At 38.9% G+C, this 22,053-nt stretch overlaps 2 protein-coding genes across 5 annotated transcripts in view; one reads left to right on the top strand and one right to left on the bottom strand.

Moving 5' to 3' along the window:
• LOC134225681 (uncharacterized) overlaps positions 1–4,965 on the top strand; it is a 153,732-nt gene extending 148,767 nt beyond the window's left edge. Inside the window, exons 2-4 of one of the 2 annotated variants that reach the window (XM_062705955.1) lie at positions 3,357–3,552; positions 3,627–4,194; positions 4,256–4,965. In XM_062705955.1, the coding sequence (XP_062561939.1) occupies positions 3,379–3,552; positions 3,627–4,194; positions 4,256–4,491 (978 nt within the window). In that variant the 5' untranslated portion in view covers positions 3,357–3,378 and the 3' untranslated portion in view covers positions 4,492–4,965. The remainder of the gene's footprint in view (positions 1–3,356; positions 3,553–3,626; positions 4,195–4,255) is intronic. The other variant, XM_062705954.1, reaches the window with a different exon arrangement.
• An 8,482-nt stretch (positions 4,966–13,447) lies between these two features.
• Positions 13,448–14,938, bottom strand: LOC134220725 (uncharacterized). 3 transcript variants are annotated; one of them, XR_009982027.1, is made up of 2 exons: positions 14,249–14,938; positions 13,448–13,864 (listed from the first exon to the last, which is right to left on the bottom strand). XR_009982027.1 is itself a non-coding variant. In XM_062699824.1 (2 exons), the coding sequence occupies exons 1-2, from the start codon at positions 14,817–14,819 to the stop codon at positions 13,648–13,650; spliced, it is 777 nt and encodes a 258-aa protein (XP_062555808.1). In that variant the 5' UTR covers positions 14,820–14,938; the 3' UTR covers positions 13,448–13,647. The 3 variants fall into 3 exon arrangements, 2 of the variants coding, with proteins under 2 accessions (XP_062555808.1, XP_062555810.1); XM_062699824.1 differs by having other exon boundaries at positions 13,448–13,853; XM_062699826.1 differs by having other exon boundaries at positions 13,448–13,822.
• Between the last annotated feature and the right edge of the window lie 7,115 nt (positions 14,939–22,053).

Below are 22,053 nucleotides of genomic sequence, written 5' to 3'. Positions count from 1 at the left end.
AAATCTTCCAACTTCGCGACTCTTTCACGCCTTTTCACATATAACGAGTGTTCCAAGATATATAAATTCGTTGACAAACCTCAAATCTGATCCCATCCTTTTTCACATCGGGACCAACACCGTTTGGACTGCCCCGTTCTCTGCTAGCCACCAGGTATTTTGTTTTGACAGAGTTTATGATCAGATTTTATGAAAGGCTCTTCCACTGCTCTGCTATCGATACCAATGATGTCGATGTCATCCGCAAAACCAAGGAGCATGTAAGACTTGTTGATCATGGTTCCGTTTCTTGGCACACCAGATCTTCGTGGTGCAACTTCCAGAACTACATATGTTGGATAGAATATTAGAAAGCGCATCGCCCTGCTTTAATCCCTCTAACGTCACGAATAAATCGGATGCCTTACCCGATGTGCTGACCATTTGGATTCAATCAGCGTCGCATGTATCAGCCTAAAAAGTTTTGCCGGAAAGCCTTTTTCTAGCATTATATGCAACAGTTCGTTGTGTTTCACTGAGTCGTACACTGCCTTTATATCCACACACAGATAATGAGTCTGCAAGTTGTATTGATAATGATGATGATGATGATGATGATGATGATAGTCTCGCCACATACCCCTACAAAGGTTTGAGCTAGATGATTTATCTTCAAGATATTTAATGAATCGCCCACTTTGAGCGTGCTTCCAGCGGCACACTAGGAGTTAACTTTCTGAAATCAGTATGGCGAAAGGCATCTAAGGTACGATTCCTCAAAATTAAGCACCTTCATCGAAAAAATATTTGGTAGGCGTAGTAGCTGACACCTTCCTACATAACCGGTACGAAATAGTTTTTCATGAAAAACTACAGCGCCTATAGTGCCAGCCAATGCCAATAATTCTCGCTTAACTTTTTAAAAGGACCTAAGTAACATTTTTTTCATGAATTAATTTGAATAACGCAATCAAAAGCTTTCATGTTGTTCTGTTAATTCATGGAAAAAATGTTACTTAGGTCCTTTTGAAAAGTTAAGCGAAAACTCATTGTTTTCCATTTAATCTTCTTCTTACTGGCATTACATCCCCACACTGGGACAGAGCCGCCTCGCAGCTTAGTGTTCATTAAGCACTTCCACAGTTATTAACTGCGAGGTTTTTAAGCCAAGTTACCATTTTTGCATTCGTATATCATGAGGCTAACACGATGATACTTTTATGCCCAGGGAAGTCGAGACAATTTCCAATCCGAAAATTGCCTAGACTGGCACCGGGAATCGAACCCAGCCACCCTCAGCATGGTCTTACTTTGTAGCCGCGCGTCTTACCGCTCGGCTAAGGAGGGCCCACCATTTAATCAGATTTTGCAAAACAATAAACGATCCGATTTTAGGCCTTTTCATGTGACATTGCCGATACTGCACTTGTTTACAATCGCTGAACAGGCCCGCAAACCCGAAGCTGTCACCTTCATAGAAGAACTGTCAATTGACGATAAAATCAGCTGTTTTTAAACGTCTCGTGAAAAGACCTGGTCCCACAATTCCCGGAATTCATCAAGGATTTGTCGCAAAGTAAACGTCTGGTTCGTTGTTGATCATCCTTCTCGAGAACCGCTTTGACATTCCACTATGGTCTAGCATACAGATTTACGCGGAAAGATGCCTTTTACGCCAAAACCATCATTATGGTGCAACCAAAAAATAGGGTGGCCCATCATATAAAAAAAAATTGGAAAATATTTTTTTATTTTTTGGAATATTGACATGTTATGTTCTACAAAGTTGTAGGGCAGCTTATTCCAATCAATTTTGATCAAAAAACTTTTTCTGAAGCTCTTAAGTTGGCTGATTTAGATCAATTTGATCTACTTGGATTAGAGTGTCAGCAGTATTTTTGATCAACTTTTTTTGTTTTAGATTTTTCGAAAAAGTCGTCTTCAGGTAACTTTTAGAGCTCAAAAAAATGCAACTTTTGATGGGTAAATATGCTCAATATCTTCTACCGATCAAAAGTTATAATCGTTTTTCTGTCAAAATTACATTTTTTTCATAAGTTGATATCTCCGGTTTGGGCAGACCAAAAAAATATGTTTACACGGCATTTGAAAGATAAATTCGAAAAATCTAAAACAAAAAAAGTAGATCAAAAATACTGTTTTTGTGAGGTACACCCTAATCCAATTAGGTAAAATTGCTCTAAATCAGCCAACTTAAGAGCTACAGAAAAAGTTTTTTGAACAAAATTGATTGGAATAAGCTGCGCTACAACTTTGTAGAGCATAACATTTCAATATTCCAAAAAGTAAAAAAATATTTTCTAATTTTTTTTTATATGATGGGCCACCCTATTTTTTGGTTGCACCATAATGATGACCTTACTATTTCGAACAATTTTGTAGAACAATAAGTTTTTCTAAAAAAATATGGTTTTGGCGTAAAATTCATCTTTCCGCGTAAATCTGTATCCTGGACCATAGTACATTCGCCGATAAAGGTGTCTGCAAACAGACGCAGTCTGCTTAACAAAATCCGGGAGAATACCTTGAAGGCGGTAATGAGGAGTGTTAACACAATCGATTGTGTGTTCTCATCAATCCAGCTCGAAGGCATTTCTTCAATTAGGCAAATTATTTCAATTACTTGATGGATTTTTTCGTCCAGCCGGTCACTTCGAACTTTTGGAGACTTGGCGGAGCGTGAAATTGGCTCTTCGACACCAAGAAAACACATTGACATCAGGCACCACTATGTCCAACGACAAGTTGAAGCTAAAACCATCAAGTTGAAATACAGTCGCCTCTCCACATCTCGATATTGGGACTGAGAAAACCATTCACATAAGAAGAGATATCAAGATACCGAGCATCGAGATGTAGGGAGTGGACTGTATGTATCATCCAATCTTCACGCGACGGACATCTTGACGAAATCTCGCTTAACTTTTCGAAAGGACCTAAGTAACATTTTTTTCATGGATTTATTTGAATAGCGCAATCAATTGCTTTCATGTTGTTCTGTTGATTGCGCTATTCAAATTAATTCATGAAAAAATGTTCCTTAGGTCCTTTTGAAAAGTTAAGCGAGAAATTCTTACTTGATCCGAAGTAAAATGAAGATAGGAACAAACTTGGGGTTAATAACAAATGTGCATGTAAGAGGGGATTTTAACATAGTAAGAGTTTATTAGCATAGTAAGTATTGGATACTAAAATGAATAAAATCATGTTCAACACGATAAACTTGACGTGGTACGTCTATTTATTTCTCTGTCTGTTGAATTCGACTGCATACAAATGCTTGAACAAATTTGAATCGGCGCCAGTGATCTGCAATATCCCTTCTAACACTGTGATTTCTCTTTGTTTCACTCCAGGTTCACCCGCTGGAGGCCCAGCATGGAGGCCCAGACGGCACTGGTGCTGACAATCCAGCTGATTGCGCTGTTCTCGATTGCCGGTGCACTGCTCCTGTACCTGTTGTGTAAGGTTCGGGCAACGCGCGACGATGGCCAAGGTCCGCAAAAGGGTTCAATTCTGGTGACATGTGCGGACACCGCACTCGGTCTGCAGGTTTGTTATGCATTTTCGACGCGTAACATCCAAATGCAATCCCAAACCGACTTATTTTTTGCTTCAATTTTCAGATTTGTACCTACTTCGCCAGTAAAGGCCATCGGGTGTTTGCTGGTATGAAAGATCCCGTAGAGTCTCTGCCTGCCAAACTGCTGAAAGGTTGGATGAAAATGCGCGAGAACTCGGACACCCCCGTTGCCGGTTCGGTCGTTCCGCTGCGCATGGATGTTACGCGAGAGGATATTCTACGGGAAGCTGCCGAGGCCATGGGAATTCATCTGAATGCTGGAGAACGCGGCATTTTGGCCGTCATCAACACTGCTGGTTCGGTGTACCGTGGACGGATCGATTCGCAGGACTCACTCCAGTGGGAAAACATGTTCAAGAACAACGTGATGGGCTGTTTGCGAACGGCTAGGGCATTTATAGGACTCCTACGTCCAACCCGCGGTCGATTGATTCTGTTGGGCTCGGGTAATGAGGATGATGGACTGACCGTGTTCACGGCAACACGAAACGCTGTTCAAGGATGCGCGGACGCACTCCGCAAGGAGCTTAGACCGTACGGAGTCAACGTGGTAACGCTGGACTCACGAGGAGTCCCTGCCGAAGCTCTGTTCAAGGCACCGATACCGTACAGTAAGTCTCGCTATCAAATCAACTTTAGCCACTCACCAAATTAAATTTATTTCTCTTTCAGCAATCTCTGACGAAGAAGGCGTACCGACTCAGTACAGTGCCGAAGTGCTGACCAATTCTGCCCTCGGTGTCATCGAGCGAGCCCTCTACGATACCCGACCCAGCGAAACCTACTGCTTGTCGGTGCCGAATCCAAAATTCCAAGTCAAATTTCCCTGCCGATCGTCATTTAAGACAACCGGAGCGGGCAGCGGCAACGGTTGCCAGCAGGAACCGAAACAGATACAGAACGTTTGAATCGCTTTGGTTCGTCCCGACGAACCCGTATGTAATAACTTCTAAGTTGCTAACGTTCTGTGTCGCTGCTTGTTGGTAGTCGCTTCTGCCTGTTTCCGAGCACACAGTGTCGAATGTGTCGAAAATCAGAGCCAGAGATTTCAAATTGTGCCTTTTTATATCTATATTTCCCGTTATTTTCCCCAATGATGAATCAGAACAACTGGAACTGGACGCTTATTTTTCAAGTGAACGGTTCTCAAAATTGATTAAGAACAAAAAATGATAGTGATGGAAAATGTGAAACACAACGAACAACTTTAAAACTCGTTTTTCGTCCAGTGTACGTGTTCGCTCTGTTTGTGAGTGCCAACACAAAGTTTAAAAGATGGCTTCTTGTAAAGTTTTGTTTTTAGTTTTACTGGTTATCTTTTATGTATTATAACAATGTCGGAATTGAAACGAATAAGATTTCTACTTAATAGTAATAAAAAATTGCTTTAATTTTAAATCCATCCGAAACACCTTATTTGTTTGTTGAAAGTGTACTTCTGAACGATAGTGGACGCGTATTCCCGTTTACATCAGCAAAATTAAAAATGAAACGCTTATCTTTGCTGAATTTTCCACCTGTTCCGTTATCCACACAGATAAAAATGCGTTGTGATTTTAAATGTATTTTCATGCACATATTTAGAGCATGCAAATAAACGTAACATTCAATCGATCTTACTATTCTTTTAAATCGAAATAAATTTGAACGATGCTTGCATTTAAAACTTAATCAAATTTAATTGAATTTCGAATGTTAATCCGTTTGATAGGATAAGCTGAAATTTTACACGTCGTTGAATTTTCAAAATTATTTGCTGTGCATCTGACACATTTATCTCATCGCGAAACAAATAAATACAACCTAAATAACATGCGTGCTTACATCCAGTGTGTTTGTGGGCTTCAACGAAGTCGCCGTCCTCTATCTGATGCTCTGTAGAATACTGTTTTCGCTATTTTATCTTCTGTCATTCGCGCTGAGTGACCAGCTTACTGAGGTCTGCCGAACTTTATACGACTGTACACTTCATACACCTCGTGATTCATGTAGACACACCATTTGCGAATTTCCCGCCGAATGTTGTACCCAGCACTTTTCGCTCGAAAACGCCGAAAACTTTCCGGTTCACATCTTTTAACGTTTACTCTTCATGTCCATAAAGAGCCAGTACCTAGTGGTAGAATCAGAGATTTATACAGAGGAAATTTCGTTTCATTCTGCATGAATGAAATTAAATTACAATGAAATGCATTACAATTCTAATCGGAGCTTATTGAGAATAGGAAGGGCTGCGGAACAATAGATCAAATGGATAAATGTCGAACGAGAAAATTTAAAAAATCTTTTATATAATCTATCTGATCTAAACAAAATGTTGAATAATATGTTAGAAACATGCTTTTGAACTAAAATATAGAATCTAAAGGTTTGGAAGCCTCCGTTTGAGAGGTATGTAGGCTTTTTTCAGAAAAGTTCGGTTGCTTCGTTGCAAGAGGTTTAGAAGCATCTTTCTACTGTTAACGGAAGCCGTCTTCAGAACAGCACGAATGCCTTCTTTCAAGATGTTCAGAAGCATCATTTCGAAAGGTTCGAAAGCTTCCTTTCAAGAGGCCCGGATGCCTCGTTTTATGATAGTCAGAAGCCTTCTTTCAAAAAGCTCAGAAGCCTATTTTTAAAAGGCTCGGAAGGTACTCTTCAAAAGACTCCTTTCAAGAGGCTCGGACTTTTAAGAGGATCGGAAGCCTCCTTTCAAGAGGATCGGAAGCCTTTTTTTAAGAGGCTCGGAAGCCTTATTTCAAGAGGCTCGGAAACCTCCTTTCAAGAGGCTCGGAAGCCTCCTTTCAAGAGGCTTGGAAGCCTCCTTTCAAGAGGCTTGGAAGCCTCTTTCAAGAGGCTTGGAAGCCTCCTTTCAAGAGGTTCGGAAGCCTCCTGTCAAGAGGCTCGGAAGCCTCCTGTCAAGAGGCTCGGAAGCCTCCTTTCAAGAGGCTCGGAAGCCTCCTTTCAAGAGGCTCGGAAGCCTCCTTTCCGGCCTTATGACTTTTAAGAGGATCGGAAGCCTCCTTTCAAGAGAATCGGAAGCCTTTTTTCAAGAGGTCGGAAGCCTCCTTTCAAGAGGCTCAAAAGCTTCCTTACAATAGGCCCGGGCGCCTGCTGTCAAGAGGCCCGGAAGCCTACTTTCAAGCGGCTCGGAAGCCTCCTTTTAATAGGGCAGGAAGCCTTTTTTTCAAAAAGCTAGGAAGGATCCTTTTAAGAGTCTCGAAAGCCTACTTTCAAGTGAATCGGAAGCCTCCCTTCAAGAAGCTCGACTTCTTCCAAGGGGGTTGAAAGCATACTTTCAAGAGGTTCAGAAGCACCCTTTAAAGATGCAAAGGAAGCCTCCTTTTAAGTTGCCCAAAAGATGTCCTCCGCAAATCCCATGAAATAAGCGACCATGTGATAGTGACGTTCCTCTACACGTCAGATCGCATAATCGCCCCCTCGAGTGTATAATGTTAAACAATAAGTTTGAATACGCATCATCCTCCTTCAATTCATTTAACGTCACAAACGAGGTTGACATTTCGTCTGCAAACCGAATATTTGATTTCGATTCCATCGAGCGCTGCAAGTATCTACATAATCAGTTTCACCTGAAAAAACATGTTGGGACATTATCTGCCACAGCTCATTCCTTCCACTGAATCGTTTGCAGTAATGAACAATTGGTCGCAAGTACTTCTGAAATTAAGTGATGAACTCTATAATAAAGTATAAAAAAAAACTTCCGAAATTTATCAAGAATCACCCGCAGGCTAAACATTTGCTCCGTCGTTGATCGGCCCTCAAGAAAACCAGCCTGGTATTAGCCGACTCCTCAAAAGGTCTACTCTAAAGGTCTCAGTCTGTTAAAGAGAACACGCGAGAACACAATTTTGTACACCAGATTCAGAAGGTTGAACTTTCTGTAATTGGCACACTCCCCAACAAACATTCACTAGTTGAACTAACATGAGTGTGATGATTTAAATTCAGCGCTGTGTTGAATAATGTCTGTACTATTTCATATCACAACTTCTGTTCAAGCTTTGTTCACACAATTTTGGCGAAGTTATACAACTACAACATCTCATTTTGAAAAACAACTTTATTAACTGATTCGTTAAACCTTTAATAAGCATTTTACTAAGCCTCAATTCAGCTACATGTGAATTCTTCGAAAATAATAACGCATAGAAGGTAACATCAGTAAGATTTAGTATTTTGAAGCAATTGCTATTTTCTTATATGTAATCATTTTAAAATTTTCCTAAATCGGGTCTCGAACTGCTGTCATTTGATCATCCGCCGGTAACGTTGTCATCCGCGCCATCCTTGATTTGTTAGATATGGCTCACTCAGTGCATAACATAAATAATCTTATTGCTGAATATGAATCATAATTGGACTCTTATTCAATAAGTCGATCTGTCAAACTACAGTTTGTTAATAACTGTACAAGATTTTTATTTCAACCATTGTTCAGCCAGTCATAACCATCGCACACTAGGAAAAATACGTAAAAATAATGTCGATAAACGATAAAATAAAATCCGTCCCTAATGCTATTTATGGATTTATGAAATTAAAATCGATGTATATTCGGCCTTCCTCAGAATCTCTTGATAATCGGTTGCAATATGATTGTCAAATGCTAAGATTATTCCAATTTCGCAGCAATAAAGATCAACATCCATGCGATAATATTGGGATTCCACACATCAAAGATTCAATAATTTTCCAATGTTATTCAACGGCGTTATGTCCGGCTTTTAGTAAATTTAGTTTCGCATGAATGCATGATTTTTTTTTATTGCTCCAGCAGTTTCGTTTGTTATAATCTCCGACAGTTTAATAAATCACAAAAATAAAAAGCATGTCTTGAAAATAAATCATTATTTTTCTATAAATTAAAAGATCTAGAATCCAGATTTTCTCTCAAACTGAAAAAGCATGTTTTTCCCACTGTGCGATAGATCAGATAAATCAAGACAAAATTTTCAAAACGACTTATCTGCTTTTGTAAACAAAGATTCAAACGACGATTTGACGAATCCGACAGCTCTCCCACGCAAACCAACACCATCAACAGGTAGCGGAATCCTTCACCTACCTATTGAAGGTGTTGGTTTGCGTGGGAGAGCTATCAGATTCGTCAAATCGTCGTTTGAAACTTTGTTTACAAAAGCAGATAAGTCGTTTTGAAAATTTTGTCTTGAAATGTGAAATCCAATGGTTAAGAAGGACAAAGGTAAAGAAGGATGTCTAATGCCTGCTTATTAACTTACTATTCAAACTCAATTCGACCACCCTTTCAGAGCATCACATCATAGTCGAACAGAGAACTTTAAAAATCATTAGTTCAGTACATTGTTAAACTTCCCCAATGTGCTGAAATGTGATTAAACGAAAACGTAAGTTCGACTTCAAATAAAGTTAGTAAACAAATAAATAGGCCATGTCGAATATTAGTTAGATTGAATACTGAAATGAAATCTGTCTAGCAAATTATTCAGCATCCATTTTATTCAGCTACAAAGATCACAAATAAACAATAATTCAACCTAGATGCTTATTTGTAGCTTGTCGTTGTTTGTTGGGCTGGTCTCACCAACCGGTGGGTAGTAGACCAGGATCTCGTCCTTCCTAGTAGCTTTATTGTTTTTCAGCTCATTTAAAGCCTTCTTAACCTTATTCAGTATAAGTGAACCCACAGCATGCTTTCTAATAAACCTACCTAGTTGTGGATTCTGCTGAGTGTCATACTTCTTGTAGCAGCAAAGGTCACAAGTGGCAGATCATTACCGTTAATAGCGGAATGAAGGCTTCCTATATACAGGGCGAAAGATGCTACCTCTCCCGAGCTGCGCATTTGCGTCTCCGATGACCATCTTTACCATCTTCACTTGCCATAAGTCACGCAGTCTACGGAAGGTCCGCGAATCGTCTTCCACATCGTTGTCGAGAATTATTTTCACCAGGATATTGTCCAACATTCTAGTTACGTGTCCGGCCCAACACGGTCTTCCGATTTTAGCAGTTTGAGCAATGGATAGTTCTCCCAACAGCTAATGCAACTTGCGATTCATTTGTCTCCTCCATATACCGTCCGCCATGTGCACCCCACCATAGAAGGTTCCTTTCAAAAACTCCAAGTGCGCGTTGGTCCTCCACAAGCATTGTCCAGGTCTTGTGACTGTAGAGGACTACCGGTTTAATGAGATTTTTGTAGTTTGGTACGACGGCGAACCCGATTTCCTGCCACGATCCGTCTCCGAATTTCTCTGCTGACATTGTTAGCAAAGGTTACAAAGTACCCGAATTCTTCAACCATTTCAATTTCGCCTACATCAAGCCTACATCAGACTGAAAAGCGAAGCTAAGCGGATCGGACTAGTCATCACCCAGTAAACCACATATCGTATAACAAACAGTAAATAAAGTCGCATTTGCGTCTATCAAAAATCTGAATCGCATTGTATATCGAACTCTGTCAGATTATTGTCGAAGGATGTTGTATTGAATGCATCCTATACGATAATTTTTACCATAGTGAAAATCAATCGTAATTGTGAGAATAAAAACTCGTAATGACTTATACTCCTTGCACTATCCTATATCAGTGCGAATGAATGTCTATGTGAATCGTAATATAATCGAAACCACTTCAGTCCAAATGGCTTGTGGAAGTTTCAAGCAGTTGAAAAGATATAAATTGTGTAGTTTATGTTGGACAAAAATCCAAATTGCTTCAAGACGTGCAGTATGGTGCAGTGGTAGAGTATCCGCCTGCAAATCCAAAGATCGCATGTTCGAGACTTGGTGCTGTTTTTTTTTTTTTTTTTTTTTTCATATTTTTATGTATAATCGTAATACTGTTCTTATGATGTCGAGAAAAATCGTATAATAAAACTCGTATGTAGCTATATCGCCTCCACTTTGGTACGTATATAGCCAATCTGTGCATTATATACGATTAAGTTGGTTCTTATATAATAACCTATATCAAGAGAAATAGGTACCAAAATGTTGACTGGGCAACACGTCGAAGACGAAGTACATGATAGGAAGAGGTTCAAGAGAAGACAATGTAAGCCACCCACCTCGAGTAAAATGAGAAATTCGGAGACGCATAGTGGCTGGAAATCGTACGTACTTTGGACTCCGCAAGACGCTCCGATCGAATAGTGTGCCGCCGTACTAAACTGACAATCTACAAAACGCTCATAGGACCGGTAGTCCTCTATGGACACGAGACCTGGACGATGCTCGTGGAGGACCAACGCGCACTTGGAGTTTTCGAAAGGAAAGTGCTGCGTACCATCTATGGTGGGGTGCAGATGGCGGACGGGATGTGGAGGAGGCGAATGAACCACGAGTTTCTTGAGCTGCTGGGAGAACCATCCATCGTTCACACCGCGAAAATCGAACGACTGCGGTAATCCGGTGAAAATGGTTCTCGACAGCAATCCGATGGGAACAAGAAGGCGAGGTGCGCAGCGGGCAAAGTGGATCGATCAGGTGGAAGATGACTTGCGGACCCTCCGTAGACTGCGTGGTTGGCGACGTGTAGCCATGGACCGAACCGAATGGAGAAGACTCTTATATACCGCACAGGCCACTTCGGCCTTAGTCTGAATAAATAAATTATAAAATGTTAATATTCTACAATGCAAACAGGAGGACCGTTGTATCGGAACTTCGGTGCCATCCAGCACAGCACGATCGTTTTTATGCTTAGCGAAAGATAGGGTGAATCGTTTGAAACCATTTCTGGTTTCCTACCCGCCGCAGCCAGCATCAGGCGCTAACGTATATGTGATAATAACCAGAGTCTCTCCTGTTTTATAACAGGACAGTTCTTCAACCAATAAACCAAGAATGTGCACGCGTTATCGTGTTTAATACGCATTGAGAGCGCGTTTGAGTAAAAATTGAGGGGGCTAGAATCAGAGGGGTGTAAGTGACATTTTGGTCAAATTTGAGTTGACTACAGCAAAAAATGCTTTTGTTTTAGAGCTTTGTGGCAATATGTTGATACCCAAACAACACAGCTTGTCAGAACTCAGAAATCTCAACTTATTTAGTACTACCTATGGGAGCATAATTCTGTTTTCAATATCCTATATACAACTACAATAAAACGGAAAAAGCGCAAGAGGTGGAGTCAATATATAACATCTTCCGTGTTATATTGGGTCTCTTTTTGGAACAAAAATACAACGCTGTTATAACACCCAATTCAACTAGCAAAAACCGAGCTGTCAAGTTATGTTTTGTTTTCGAATAATTTACTTTTACTATTTGATACATATTTACGAAAACCCCATACATGTTTTTCGATGAAGGTAATAATAAAAATCGAAATCATTTTATTAATTATAGGTGATAATACAAACTGCTTAATGCAAATTAAGCTGCCATTCCGAATTTGTGGTACAACTTTCTGGAGTACTTCTGGAAAATTCATGCGCCATTTATAGTCACCAGAAATGGTAGTGAGTGTATAAAAAACCGGCATAAATTGAAATTAAAATCATGCATTTTATCTGTCTATTTTTTTTTACTTCGCCATTTCCATTACATCGGTTCGCATAATTTTTAAAACCCCTACGAAACCAGTAGTATTAATCGATTGAATCAAGACCGCATTTCATTTGTTTTTTTTTCATACTTGATTGGTCAAAATATTAGAAGGAGAGTGAGATTTTAAAATCATTTTTGAAGGCTTAGACCTGAAATCATTCGTTGTCTCTTCGTTATAATGTGAATATTGTGAATGACACTAACGGCATAAAATGAATACAGCACCAATTAGAGATAGAAGACTGGGTGGGGTTAATCTCGTCATATATTTAGTCAGTTTCCCATATAAACTTCATGCTCGTTGATCCCAATTAGATTTGAGGGATCTTGCTGAATTTATGATAGCCAAAAAAAATTCTAACCGTTCTGAAATATTCAATCACTTTCATGAGACAACCATCTTTTGAATAACTTAGCATACCGGAAAATCGCTGCGTCTGTTATCAACCCTGTAAATTGTTATTTTCAGACAACCAAAATCATACGACATAAAATGATGTACACATTGCATAAGTTGATTGTTGCATGCATATACCTATTTAATCATTATTCGCCTTGTACAAATTGACGTTATTTTTAACATGTTCAGAACTCGCAATTTAAAAATGGATAAAAGAATTATTTTATTTTTGTTCACCGATGTAATCCACATCTGTCAAACAACGCTATTTCTAAATAAACTATTACAATTCTTATATAAAACGCATGTACAACATGCCCCGTAGCCAAAATATAAGAGTTCGTTGTGAAACAGTTGTAATGAAGATTTATTAAAAATATGCATTTTAAATAAGTTTCGAAGGTTACAAATGAAAACAATAACAATAACTTAGAATTTATATAGTCACGATCATTCCGACTTGTATCTAGCTTTGGCAAATCATTCAATATATATTGATTGTAGTCAAATAAATCAATGGAAACGAATATATTTTGATCATAGCAAAAGCAGACCTATAGCAAGAATTGATTTTGCAGCTTCAATGAATACAACAATGTTGGCCGCAGGAGGACTGTTCCCAATAAATTTTGCACATTGCTTGAAGAGGTTCAAAGGAAAAACGCAAGCCCAGGAATAGTAGTAGTCAAAGCCCAACAAGAACAGAGGTGAATGTGAATCGTTTTATTTATAATCATGGATGATTTTAAAATATTGATAGCTCACACTACTGATAGCCATTTGTGTGTGTCATTTCTAATGTTGTATTCAAGTATCCAAGGAGCTTATGGTTTTAAACTGGTTATAAACAAATATTATAAAAGTTAAATCACGGGGATTCGAACATGAGTTTTTAAAAAAAGAACGTCTACTCTAAATCACTGTTAAACCAAGAATGATAATTATATTCAATTCTACTTAGAGCTAACCTATGCAATTGAAACTAGCTGACCTACACTTTCCGAAGCCTGTCCAAGGGTCGATCACTGTTGTCGTCGTTGTCCGGATGTTATTTTGTTGATGCCGCAGTTTATCGTCAAAAGGTAAATGTGCTGTAGGCTGTTATGCGTTTGCCGGTCGCTCACGTGGTTGTTGGGGTTGATGCTTTTCGATGATTCGGGCCAAATAGTGTTTGTAGGATGTTTGGTGTTTTATCGTTGCCAACTTGATGTGACGTGGTGGGTTGGTTGGTAACTGCTCCCCCTTTAAGATCGTATCGTCCCGATACGATTATTGGAATGGTTGTTGAACGTCTCCTGATAATGATGTATGAGGTAACAAGGAGCACTGAAAGGATACTAAAGTTGAAAGGCCTACACTGGTGTAGGTGTATTTGATATTCTCGTTTTCTAAGTCAGAAAGTTTCTGGCGATTATGGATATGCAACTCATGTAGCTTGTGCATGGAAATATCGTGTTCGATTTTGTGTTCTATCTGAACTCCGTCGAGTGGGATGATGTGTTGATGAGGTTTGCTGTACAGTTCCAAGTTACTGTAAGTCTTGTTATTCAGTGTTATTGTACAGTTTGAAAAATATATCAGTATTGTTCCCTTCAGAGTTCTGTTGGATAAATTGCAGTTTGTACCCATTTCAATAGATGATGTGTTCTTGATGATGATGTGGTTTTCGGTGAGTCTTTTGACTACTGTTGTATTGGAGTGTTCGGTGAAAGGGCATTTACCTGGGTATCCTCTTAGAATTTTTGAAAAGCAGTTATCTGTGGAAACATCCATGAGGTCGTTCCGGTTGCATAAAGTGTTTGTTTCGATTGCTCGACAATCCCTTTTGATGAAAAACGTTGAGTTTATTCCGAATAGTGCTGATGTTGTAGGTATCTTCATCGTTCTACCGTTGATAGGTACTGGCTCTAAGAGTAGTTGGTTGAAGCTGGAAGGTTCTAGTTGGGGTATGAGTATGATGAAATATAATGTTTTGTCTTTGAAGACTGATATGATATCTAAAAGCTCGTAAACCTGATCTGTATTAATGAACTCTACGTGTTGTTCTTCTAATTTGTCCTTGATAAGTTTAAGCTCGCTCTTATCTAGAAAGTTTCTGGGAATAATTTTCAGTTTAGCAAGTTGAATAGTTTCAAATACTGATTCTAAGAAGTCCTCAATTTGATCTAAATGATATGAAATTTTGAATGTTTGCATGAGAAGGGTTACATTGTGGTTCTCTAATCTATTATTTTTAGCTTTTACAAGTTCTTTTACAATTGCATTTTGATGTTTGTTGAAGCTTTCTGTCATCTCGTTTAGTTGCTTTTCAATCCTTTCATTGATGGCTACCTGTACGTTATTCTGTTTAATTAATGATTGGCTTTTTGATTTCAAGTTTTGAATATCATGATTTATTTCTATAAGGTCGTTTTCATCAAGATTCCTGTAATCAATTTGATATCTGAACCTAAAATATTAAATTCACCCCTTCTAGCTCTTCTATGTGGCAAAAGGAAATAGTACAATCTTGAAACATCTTGAAATTTTCTCGTCAGTAATTCTGTTATATCGTGAAAGGACTGAAAAGTTCTTAGGCCTGAAATAATTCTTTCAACTTGTACCAATACATTACCGTATTGGGTAAGGTCGACTTCGTGGTATAGTCTGTCGTAACTATTAATGATGAGGCTTTGTCCTGTTTTATCGTCAGTAGTCCTGGGTTGTTCGAAAGGTCCTGTATTTGTATAGTCTGCGTCTGCGTGGTCTTCGTAATGGACAGTGGAATTAGGATGGTTAAGATCAGCATGGTTTTCCTAAAAATAGAAATAGTAAGCGTTACTTACGAAGTCTTTTAAATTATTTTTATGTAATTTGCGATTCGAGTTATCTATGAATGTTTTATTTCTATTCTGGATAACTTGAACCGCGTCAAATTTTTTCTTGGTTTTACATTTGATTCCTTGCACTTTGTGGAACACTTTCTCGTTCTCCTGCAATTCAGGTTCCTCTTCTCTATTTTGATTGTGTTGATCTAGATCCTTTTTCTGGGTTCGTTCCAATTGCATGACAACGTCATCGTATACCTTGTTTCTATTTGCCAAAATTTGATCCATATCAAGTGGGCGTTCTTCACCATCTTTTATACCAAAGAAAATCTCTCTGGGTTTTAATTTTGTTGCCGTGTGGATTGTTCCGTTATACAGAGTGCAAGCAATCATGTAAACTTCTTTGCTACTTAAGTCATTATACTTATCCTTGATGCACCTGTAAATCTCAGCGAGAGTACTATGAAATCTTTCGACTATACCGTTAGTCTCGCTACGATTTACTGGTGTGAAATAAATTTGAATCCGTAAATCTTTCTAACAGTCCCCGAACCTCAATGGATTTCATTGCTGGTTCGTTGTCTGAGATGATTAGCTGTGGCTTACCGTGGGTGCTGAAATATTTTAAAAGCGTTTTCCTGATGTCCTGGATATTCCTACTAGCTAATGGCAATATGACTGCAAATCTGGAGAATTTGTCTACTATTGATAGAAACATGTTTGGTTGGGATATGAGTATGTCCAGATGAATGATTTCTAAAGGTGCTTTTGGAATGGGCGATTCCCCATGTTTAATCTTGTATGGTTTACGCTCATATTTATTTTTGTTGCACGTTTCACAAAGTAAAATGAATTTTCTAATATTTTGCTTCATTTTAGGAAAGTAATATTTTCCTGCCAGTTCCTTAAAATTTTCCCAAATTCCTCTATGTGAAAGTTCGTGAGTTTTTCTAACCAACTCGTTTTGCTCTTCCAAAGTTTGTACGTCTTCCAGTAAAATTTGAGAAATCCTGACTTTAAGAATTTTATTCCTGCTGAAATAGTTTTTGTACACGACTTGAATGGTAGGAATGACTGACTCTGGACACATAATGCAGTTCACCTGTTTGGGGTTCATGTATTCTTTGAAGATGTTGATTAGAGTAGGTACGCCAAACGTGATTCTCGAAATTGTTCGCCTAAAAATGCGTGGAAAGATTTCTTCTACCTTATTTTCATCATGGTCACTAATACGGAGTATTATTTGATTAGAATGTACATTGAGAGGGCGTATAGTCATTGGAACGAATTCGCTATCATCTGTATCTGCCGAATGAACGGTTTCGTCATCTGACTCGTCTTCTTCGTTTAAGTTTACTTCATGCGGAATTCGAGATAAACCATCTGCGACAATATTCTGTTTGCCTGGTCTATACTTAATTTCATAATCATATTCCTCAAGTTCGAGTCTCCATTTGATAAGTTTACTATTTGGAGTTTTGAGGTTTAGTCCATACGTTAAAGGTTGATGGTCTGTGTATAACACAAATTTTCTACCAAAAAGGTATGGCCTAAAGTATTTGCATCCCATCGAATAGCCAATAACTCTTTTCGATGGTGGAATAGTTTTCTTCTGACTTTGTTAGGGTTCGTGATGCGAACGCTATTGGCTTGTCATTTCCAATAGTACCTTGGGAGATTACTGCACCAATTGCGTGGTTAGAAGCATCGGTTGTTAGTATGAAATTTTGTTGAAATCTGGGTATTGCAAGATACTACTACTAGTCAAAATGTTTTTGCATCTCTCGAATGCATTAACAAACTCAGCAGTGTGCTTAATTTTTCACCTTTTCGTAGGCAGTTGGTGAGTGGTTTTGCAATTTTAGCAAAATCTTGAATAAATTTGCGGTAGTAACCTAGAATACCTAAGAACCCGCGAAGTTCCTTATCGGTCTTGGGTATGGGCCATGTTTTGATTGCACTAATCTTGCTTGGATTTGGTTTAACACCCTCTGGTGTTACGATATGTCCAAGAAAAGCGACTTCTTTGCGTAGGAATTCGCTTTTATCTAATTGAATCTTCATGTTATACTTTTGCAAACAAGTGAAGATCTTTGTTAAGTTTTCCAAGTGTTCTTGGAGACTAGTAGAATACACAATTATGTCGTCCATGTAAACTAGACATATTTTGCCAATGTATTCTCTAAGTATATTGTCCATTACCCTCTGAAAGGTGGATGGAGCGTTTCGCAATCCAAAGGGCATACGTAAAATTCATAATGCCCATGTTCGACACTGACTGCGGTGTTTGCAATGTCCCTTCTGTGGACTTCAATTTGATGGAATCCAGAGGCTAAGTCGAGGGTGGTGAAGTAGAGACATTTCCCTAGCTTATCTAATATATCGTTGATATTAGGAATAGGGTATCTGTCTTCAACAGTTTTCTCGTTCAGTTTTCGATAATCGATTACTAAACGCCATTTCTTTTGACCAGAGGCATCCATCTTTTTTTGGAACTACCCACACTGGGCTGGACCAAGGACTATTTGAATGTCTGATAATACCTTGCTCAAGCATTTTCATGATCTGCCGTTGTACCTCTTCTTTGTGACAGAAAGGATACCGGTATGATTTAGAATGTACGGGTACGTCATCTTTGGTTTTGATAGAGTGTTTAATGCCATTAGTGAACGTAAGAGTTTTATCTTCTTTGTGAAAAATATCTTCGAAATTACGAATAATCTTTTGAAGTTTTTCACGCTCTTCAGTATTGAGATGGTCTAATCGTAGTTGATTAGATAACTGTATCTCTGTCTTTTCCTGACTAACTTAGTCCCAATGGGTTTTGTATCAAAATTATTCAATTCTCCAAACACAAGCCTGTTTGGATTTATTTTGGCAATGTCCTCCGTTTTGTTCTCTATTATCACTGTCGTTTTGTTATTTTTCGCGTGGTAAATTCCCGGGAGTACAACTATCTCATCAGTCAGAGGTAGTTCGTTGTCAATGAAATAATCCCCGTTTGTAACATCAGTGGACAATGTAATACCTATTTGTTCGTTGGAATTAACGCAAACTGTGTATGAATCAGGATATTTCTTTTTCAAGGGTATAGTGCAATTTGGAAACTGTAGTTTGTTGGAGTGGGTGATAATATTAGCTTTTTAAATCGGCCAAAGATTCATACCCTATAAGTCCGTCAAAAAGGAGTGAAATTTGTGGAGGTGAAAGTTAGTGGAAGTCTCCCTTGAAAGGAGAGAATTTTATGTATTTGTCTATCTTATGATGTCCGTTGACGCTCTTTACTACCGATGGGTTTGACATTTTTATCCATGATGTACCTACTAATGATGGATCAATATAATTTTGTTGGCTCCCGTGTCAATGAGGAGTTTAAGATTACCAAATTCTGTTTTAAGTTCGATATAAGGCAGAAAGTTGTTGCTTCCTATTTTTCTTCTATTAAGTCGGAAGTTATTCGAAATTTACGTCGTCAACAGGGGTTTCCGACGATTCATTGGGTGCAAGGGATTCTGATGATTCATTGGTTACACAAGCAGAGTTATCAATGGTGTTTCCTTGTTCATTATCACTGTGGAGATGGTTGCTAACATCGTTAGAATAAAATGGATTTGTTTCTAGGTAATATTCTTCTGGGTACTGATATTGTTCATATGGATAGTAGTGGTTGGCTAATTCGATGTTTCTTAATTCTTCAACATGAAATCTGTTAGCTTGAGGTGAAAAATGATTTCGTGGGGGAAATTGGTTGTAATTAGGTAGGGGTCGATTCATGTAATTGACATGTTTGCTCATAGTAGAGGGGTCGACATCCATCGGGACGGCCCTTGGAATTGGTTTTGGGAATGGTCTTGGGGCTATCGCTGGTGTAAAAACATTTCTAGGAGGAAATCTTGAGGCATGTAATTATTGGGATAAGGTGGTCGTTGTGGACGTGGTCCTGGTGACGGTGGGAATCTTTGAGATGAGTTGAAATGAGTATGTGTTTGATGGCGTGGAGCAAATGTTGGTTTGGCTGGGACAGGTGGTAACGGCTTGAAATTTGGTTTTGCATAATTATAATTTTGTTCCTCCAGACACAATCGAAGGGCATCCTTCATTGTATCTGGTCCGCGTGCCCTAATTATTGGACCTAAGGGTTCTTTAACCCAGCCAAAAGACTTTTAGCCCCATCTGTTGATAAAACTCCTTTTCGAGGCAATAACTGCTGCATTATTTTCAATAATGTTTAAATTATTGATCAGTAATGAAATGGTGTGGGACACCTTGCTGTAAAACTCTTCGACGTTGTTTGTTTGATAAATTTTGAAAAGATCACGAGTTAGAGACACTTCGTCTCGTCGATCGCTATAATGAGTAATTAGATTTTGTTTCATCTCGTTCCAATTTAAATTGGTGCCATACAACTCGAGTATGTTGTCTGCGTCACCAATAATTTTGTGCGAACTGCTTGGATCCACACATTGTGCACGTTACTTCCTCCGCTTCATTTAGTAAAGGCATTATGTTGTCGATTGCCCTGATAAATGAGTTTAATTTCACTGGGTTCCCATCGAAGCAGGGAAGATCCCGTATAATTTGTGGGGTTTGGAGAGATGTTAAAATGCTCTCTGTTCTCCCAATATTAGCACCGGGTGGTGCTGGGGCACATTCGCATGTTGGTGGAGCGCTTGTTCGGCTTGAGCTCGAACGTGCGCTAGCTCTTCGTCGCGATTAGACACGTGTTGAGCTAACTCTTGGAGTTGCCGTTGCAGCTCCTCAATTTGTTGGTCTTGCAAATTTCTCGCCATATCAAAGCGATTATTACTTCTTCGGGCTATTTTCGCACTATTTTAACACTGTTAAGCACTGAATCACTTTTTATCTTACACTTGTATCTTTAGGGAAATTAAAAATTCACTTACCTAAGTTTTTTATCGATGTTCCTTCGATAGTAGAGAGGACGTGTCCGATTATCCGTCGATGCTGGTCTCTCTCGGGATGTCGATATTCCTTCGACAGATTCTGGTTCCTTATGATTATCCGCGTTGGCCTTTTCTTCTCTGTGATGTGCTGCAAGTCTTCGATATTCCCTCGAAGATGTCTTTTTCGACGAACACACTCACTCGCGAACTAAGAACTCGGACGCGGATCCTACCGACTGCGCCAGTTAAATCACGGGGATTCGAACATGAGTTTTAAAAAAAAAGAACGTCTACTCTAAATCACTGTTAAACCAAGAATGATAATTATATTCAATTCTACTTAGAGCTAACCTATGCAATTGAAACTAGCTGACCTACACTTTCCGAAGCCTGTCCAAGGGTCGATCACTGTTGTCGTCGTTGTCCGGATGTTATTTTGTTGATGCCGCAGTTTATCGTCAAAAGGTAAATGTGCTGTAGGCTGTTATGCGTTTGCCGGTCGCTCACGTGGTTGTTGGGGTTGATGCTTTTTGATGATTCGGGCCAAATAGTGTTTGTAGGATGTTTGGTGTTTTATCGTTGCCAACTTGATGTGACGTGGTGGGTTGGTTGGTAACTTAAATATGACAGCCATGAATTGTAACTCATGAAACATGAGACAATCAGAACCGAAGTATAACTGTTCAAAAACACTATGTTAGTTACAGAGAAAACTCAATTACAATTTATATAAAACTTTTTTTTTATTTTTCCAATATGATAAAGTTGCAGGTGCTACTTGGGTATAGTTTGTACGCTGTTTGTAATAAATGTTCAAATTCACAAAAAAATGTGTTTTTTTGAAGTTCTATACAAATTGTATGAAACAAAAAATATAGAAAAACTTTGCACCCATTTTTCTAAATACTAAGATTTTGTCACTTACACCCTTTAGCGTTTGACCAAACGGGCTTGGTAGTCATATGGCTACTACTTCTGCCTCATACGCAGGATGTCGTTGGTTCAATCCCAGGTCCGTTCCATTCTCCTACTTTGTATCTTTCTCTATATTTCTCATGTTCTAGCAATCACTAGAACTGGAAATGGACTTCCATACCGTTTTCATTGCTTTTCCTATACCTTCAACTTTAGTATTCTAGCAGTAATCTGCTAGAATTGGAAATGAACTATAAAAATAAGCTCGTTTCCTTCATCCAATTAGAAAATCCATCAGTTGCTTTCTCCTATCTATCACATTGGCAGCTCGTTAACCAAGACGGACCTCTGCCTCTCGAACCTAACCCAAAAATTCCAACAAATTCCGCATGAACTCGTGGCAAGTGCAGAGGTATATTCGGCTTGCAGTGGGCGAGTGATTACATCAACATTTCCTCCCCCTTCCATACATTGACTTGCATTCTGACGTGGCAGGCGCCAGTATGACCTTACAAATGAGATCACCAGTACTTGTACATTGAAGATGTGTGCTAGTCCCCAAGCAAACATCTGTTGGTTCCCTGTGCAAGAACAGCTGATCTGGTCATAATGGAGTAGCAACTACGAGCAGTCAATCAAGCTCAAGCTCAAGCTTACACCCCTTTGCGTTTGACCCCCTCAATTGTTTTCTTCTCTATGTCTTAAAGTAGCGCTTTCCAAGGCTTGTATATTACCATCCCTCTTGTAGCAAAGATTTCACCATCCTACATTGACCATCGATCAGATTTGTTATATTTAGAATTGTTTATATGTAAAATGGGCATCGATTCCTCAATTCCAAGGACTCCCAAGTAACATTTTTAGTTTTATAATGGTCATGAAAACCATAATTTGCTCTTC

The sequence above is a fragment of the Armigeres subalbatus genome, chromosome 3 (assembly GCF_024139115.2).
Source record: "Armigeres subalbatus isolate Guangzhou_Male chromosome 3, GZ_Asu_2, whole genome shotgun sequence".
NCBI classification, from domain to species: Eukaryota; Metazoa; Arthropoda; class Insecta; order Diptera; family Culicidae; genus Armigeres; species Armigeres subalbatus.
The sequence above is the reverse complement of the archived record's forward strand: the minus strand, read 5'-3'. Positions and strand labels throughout refer to the sequence as shown.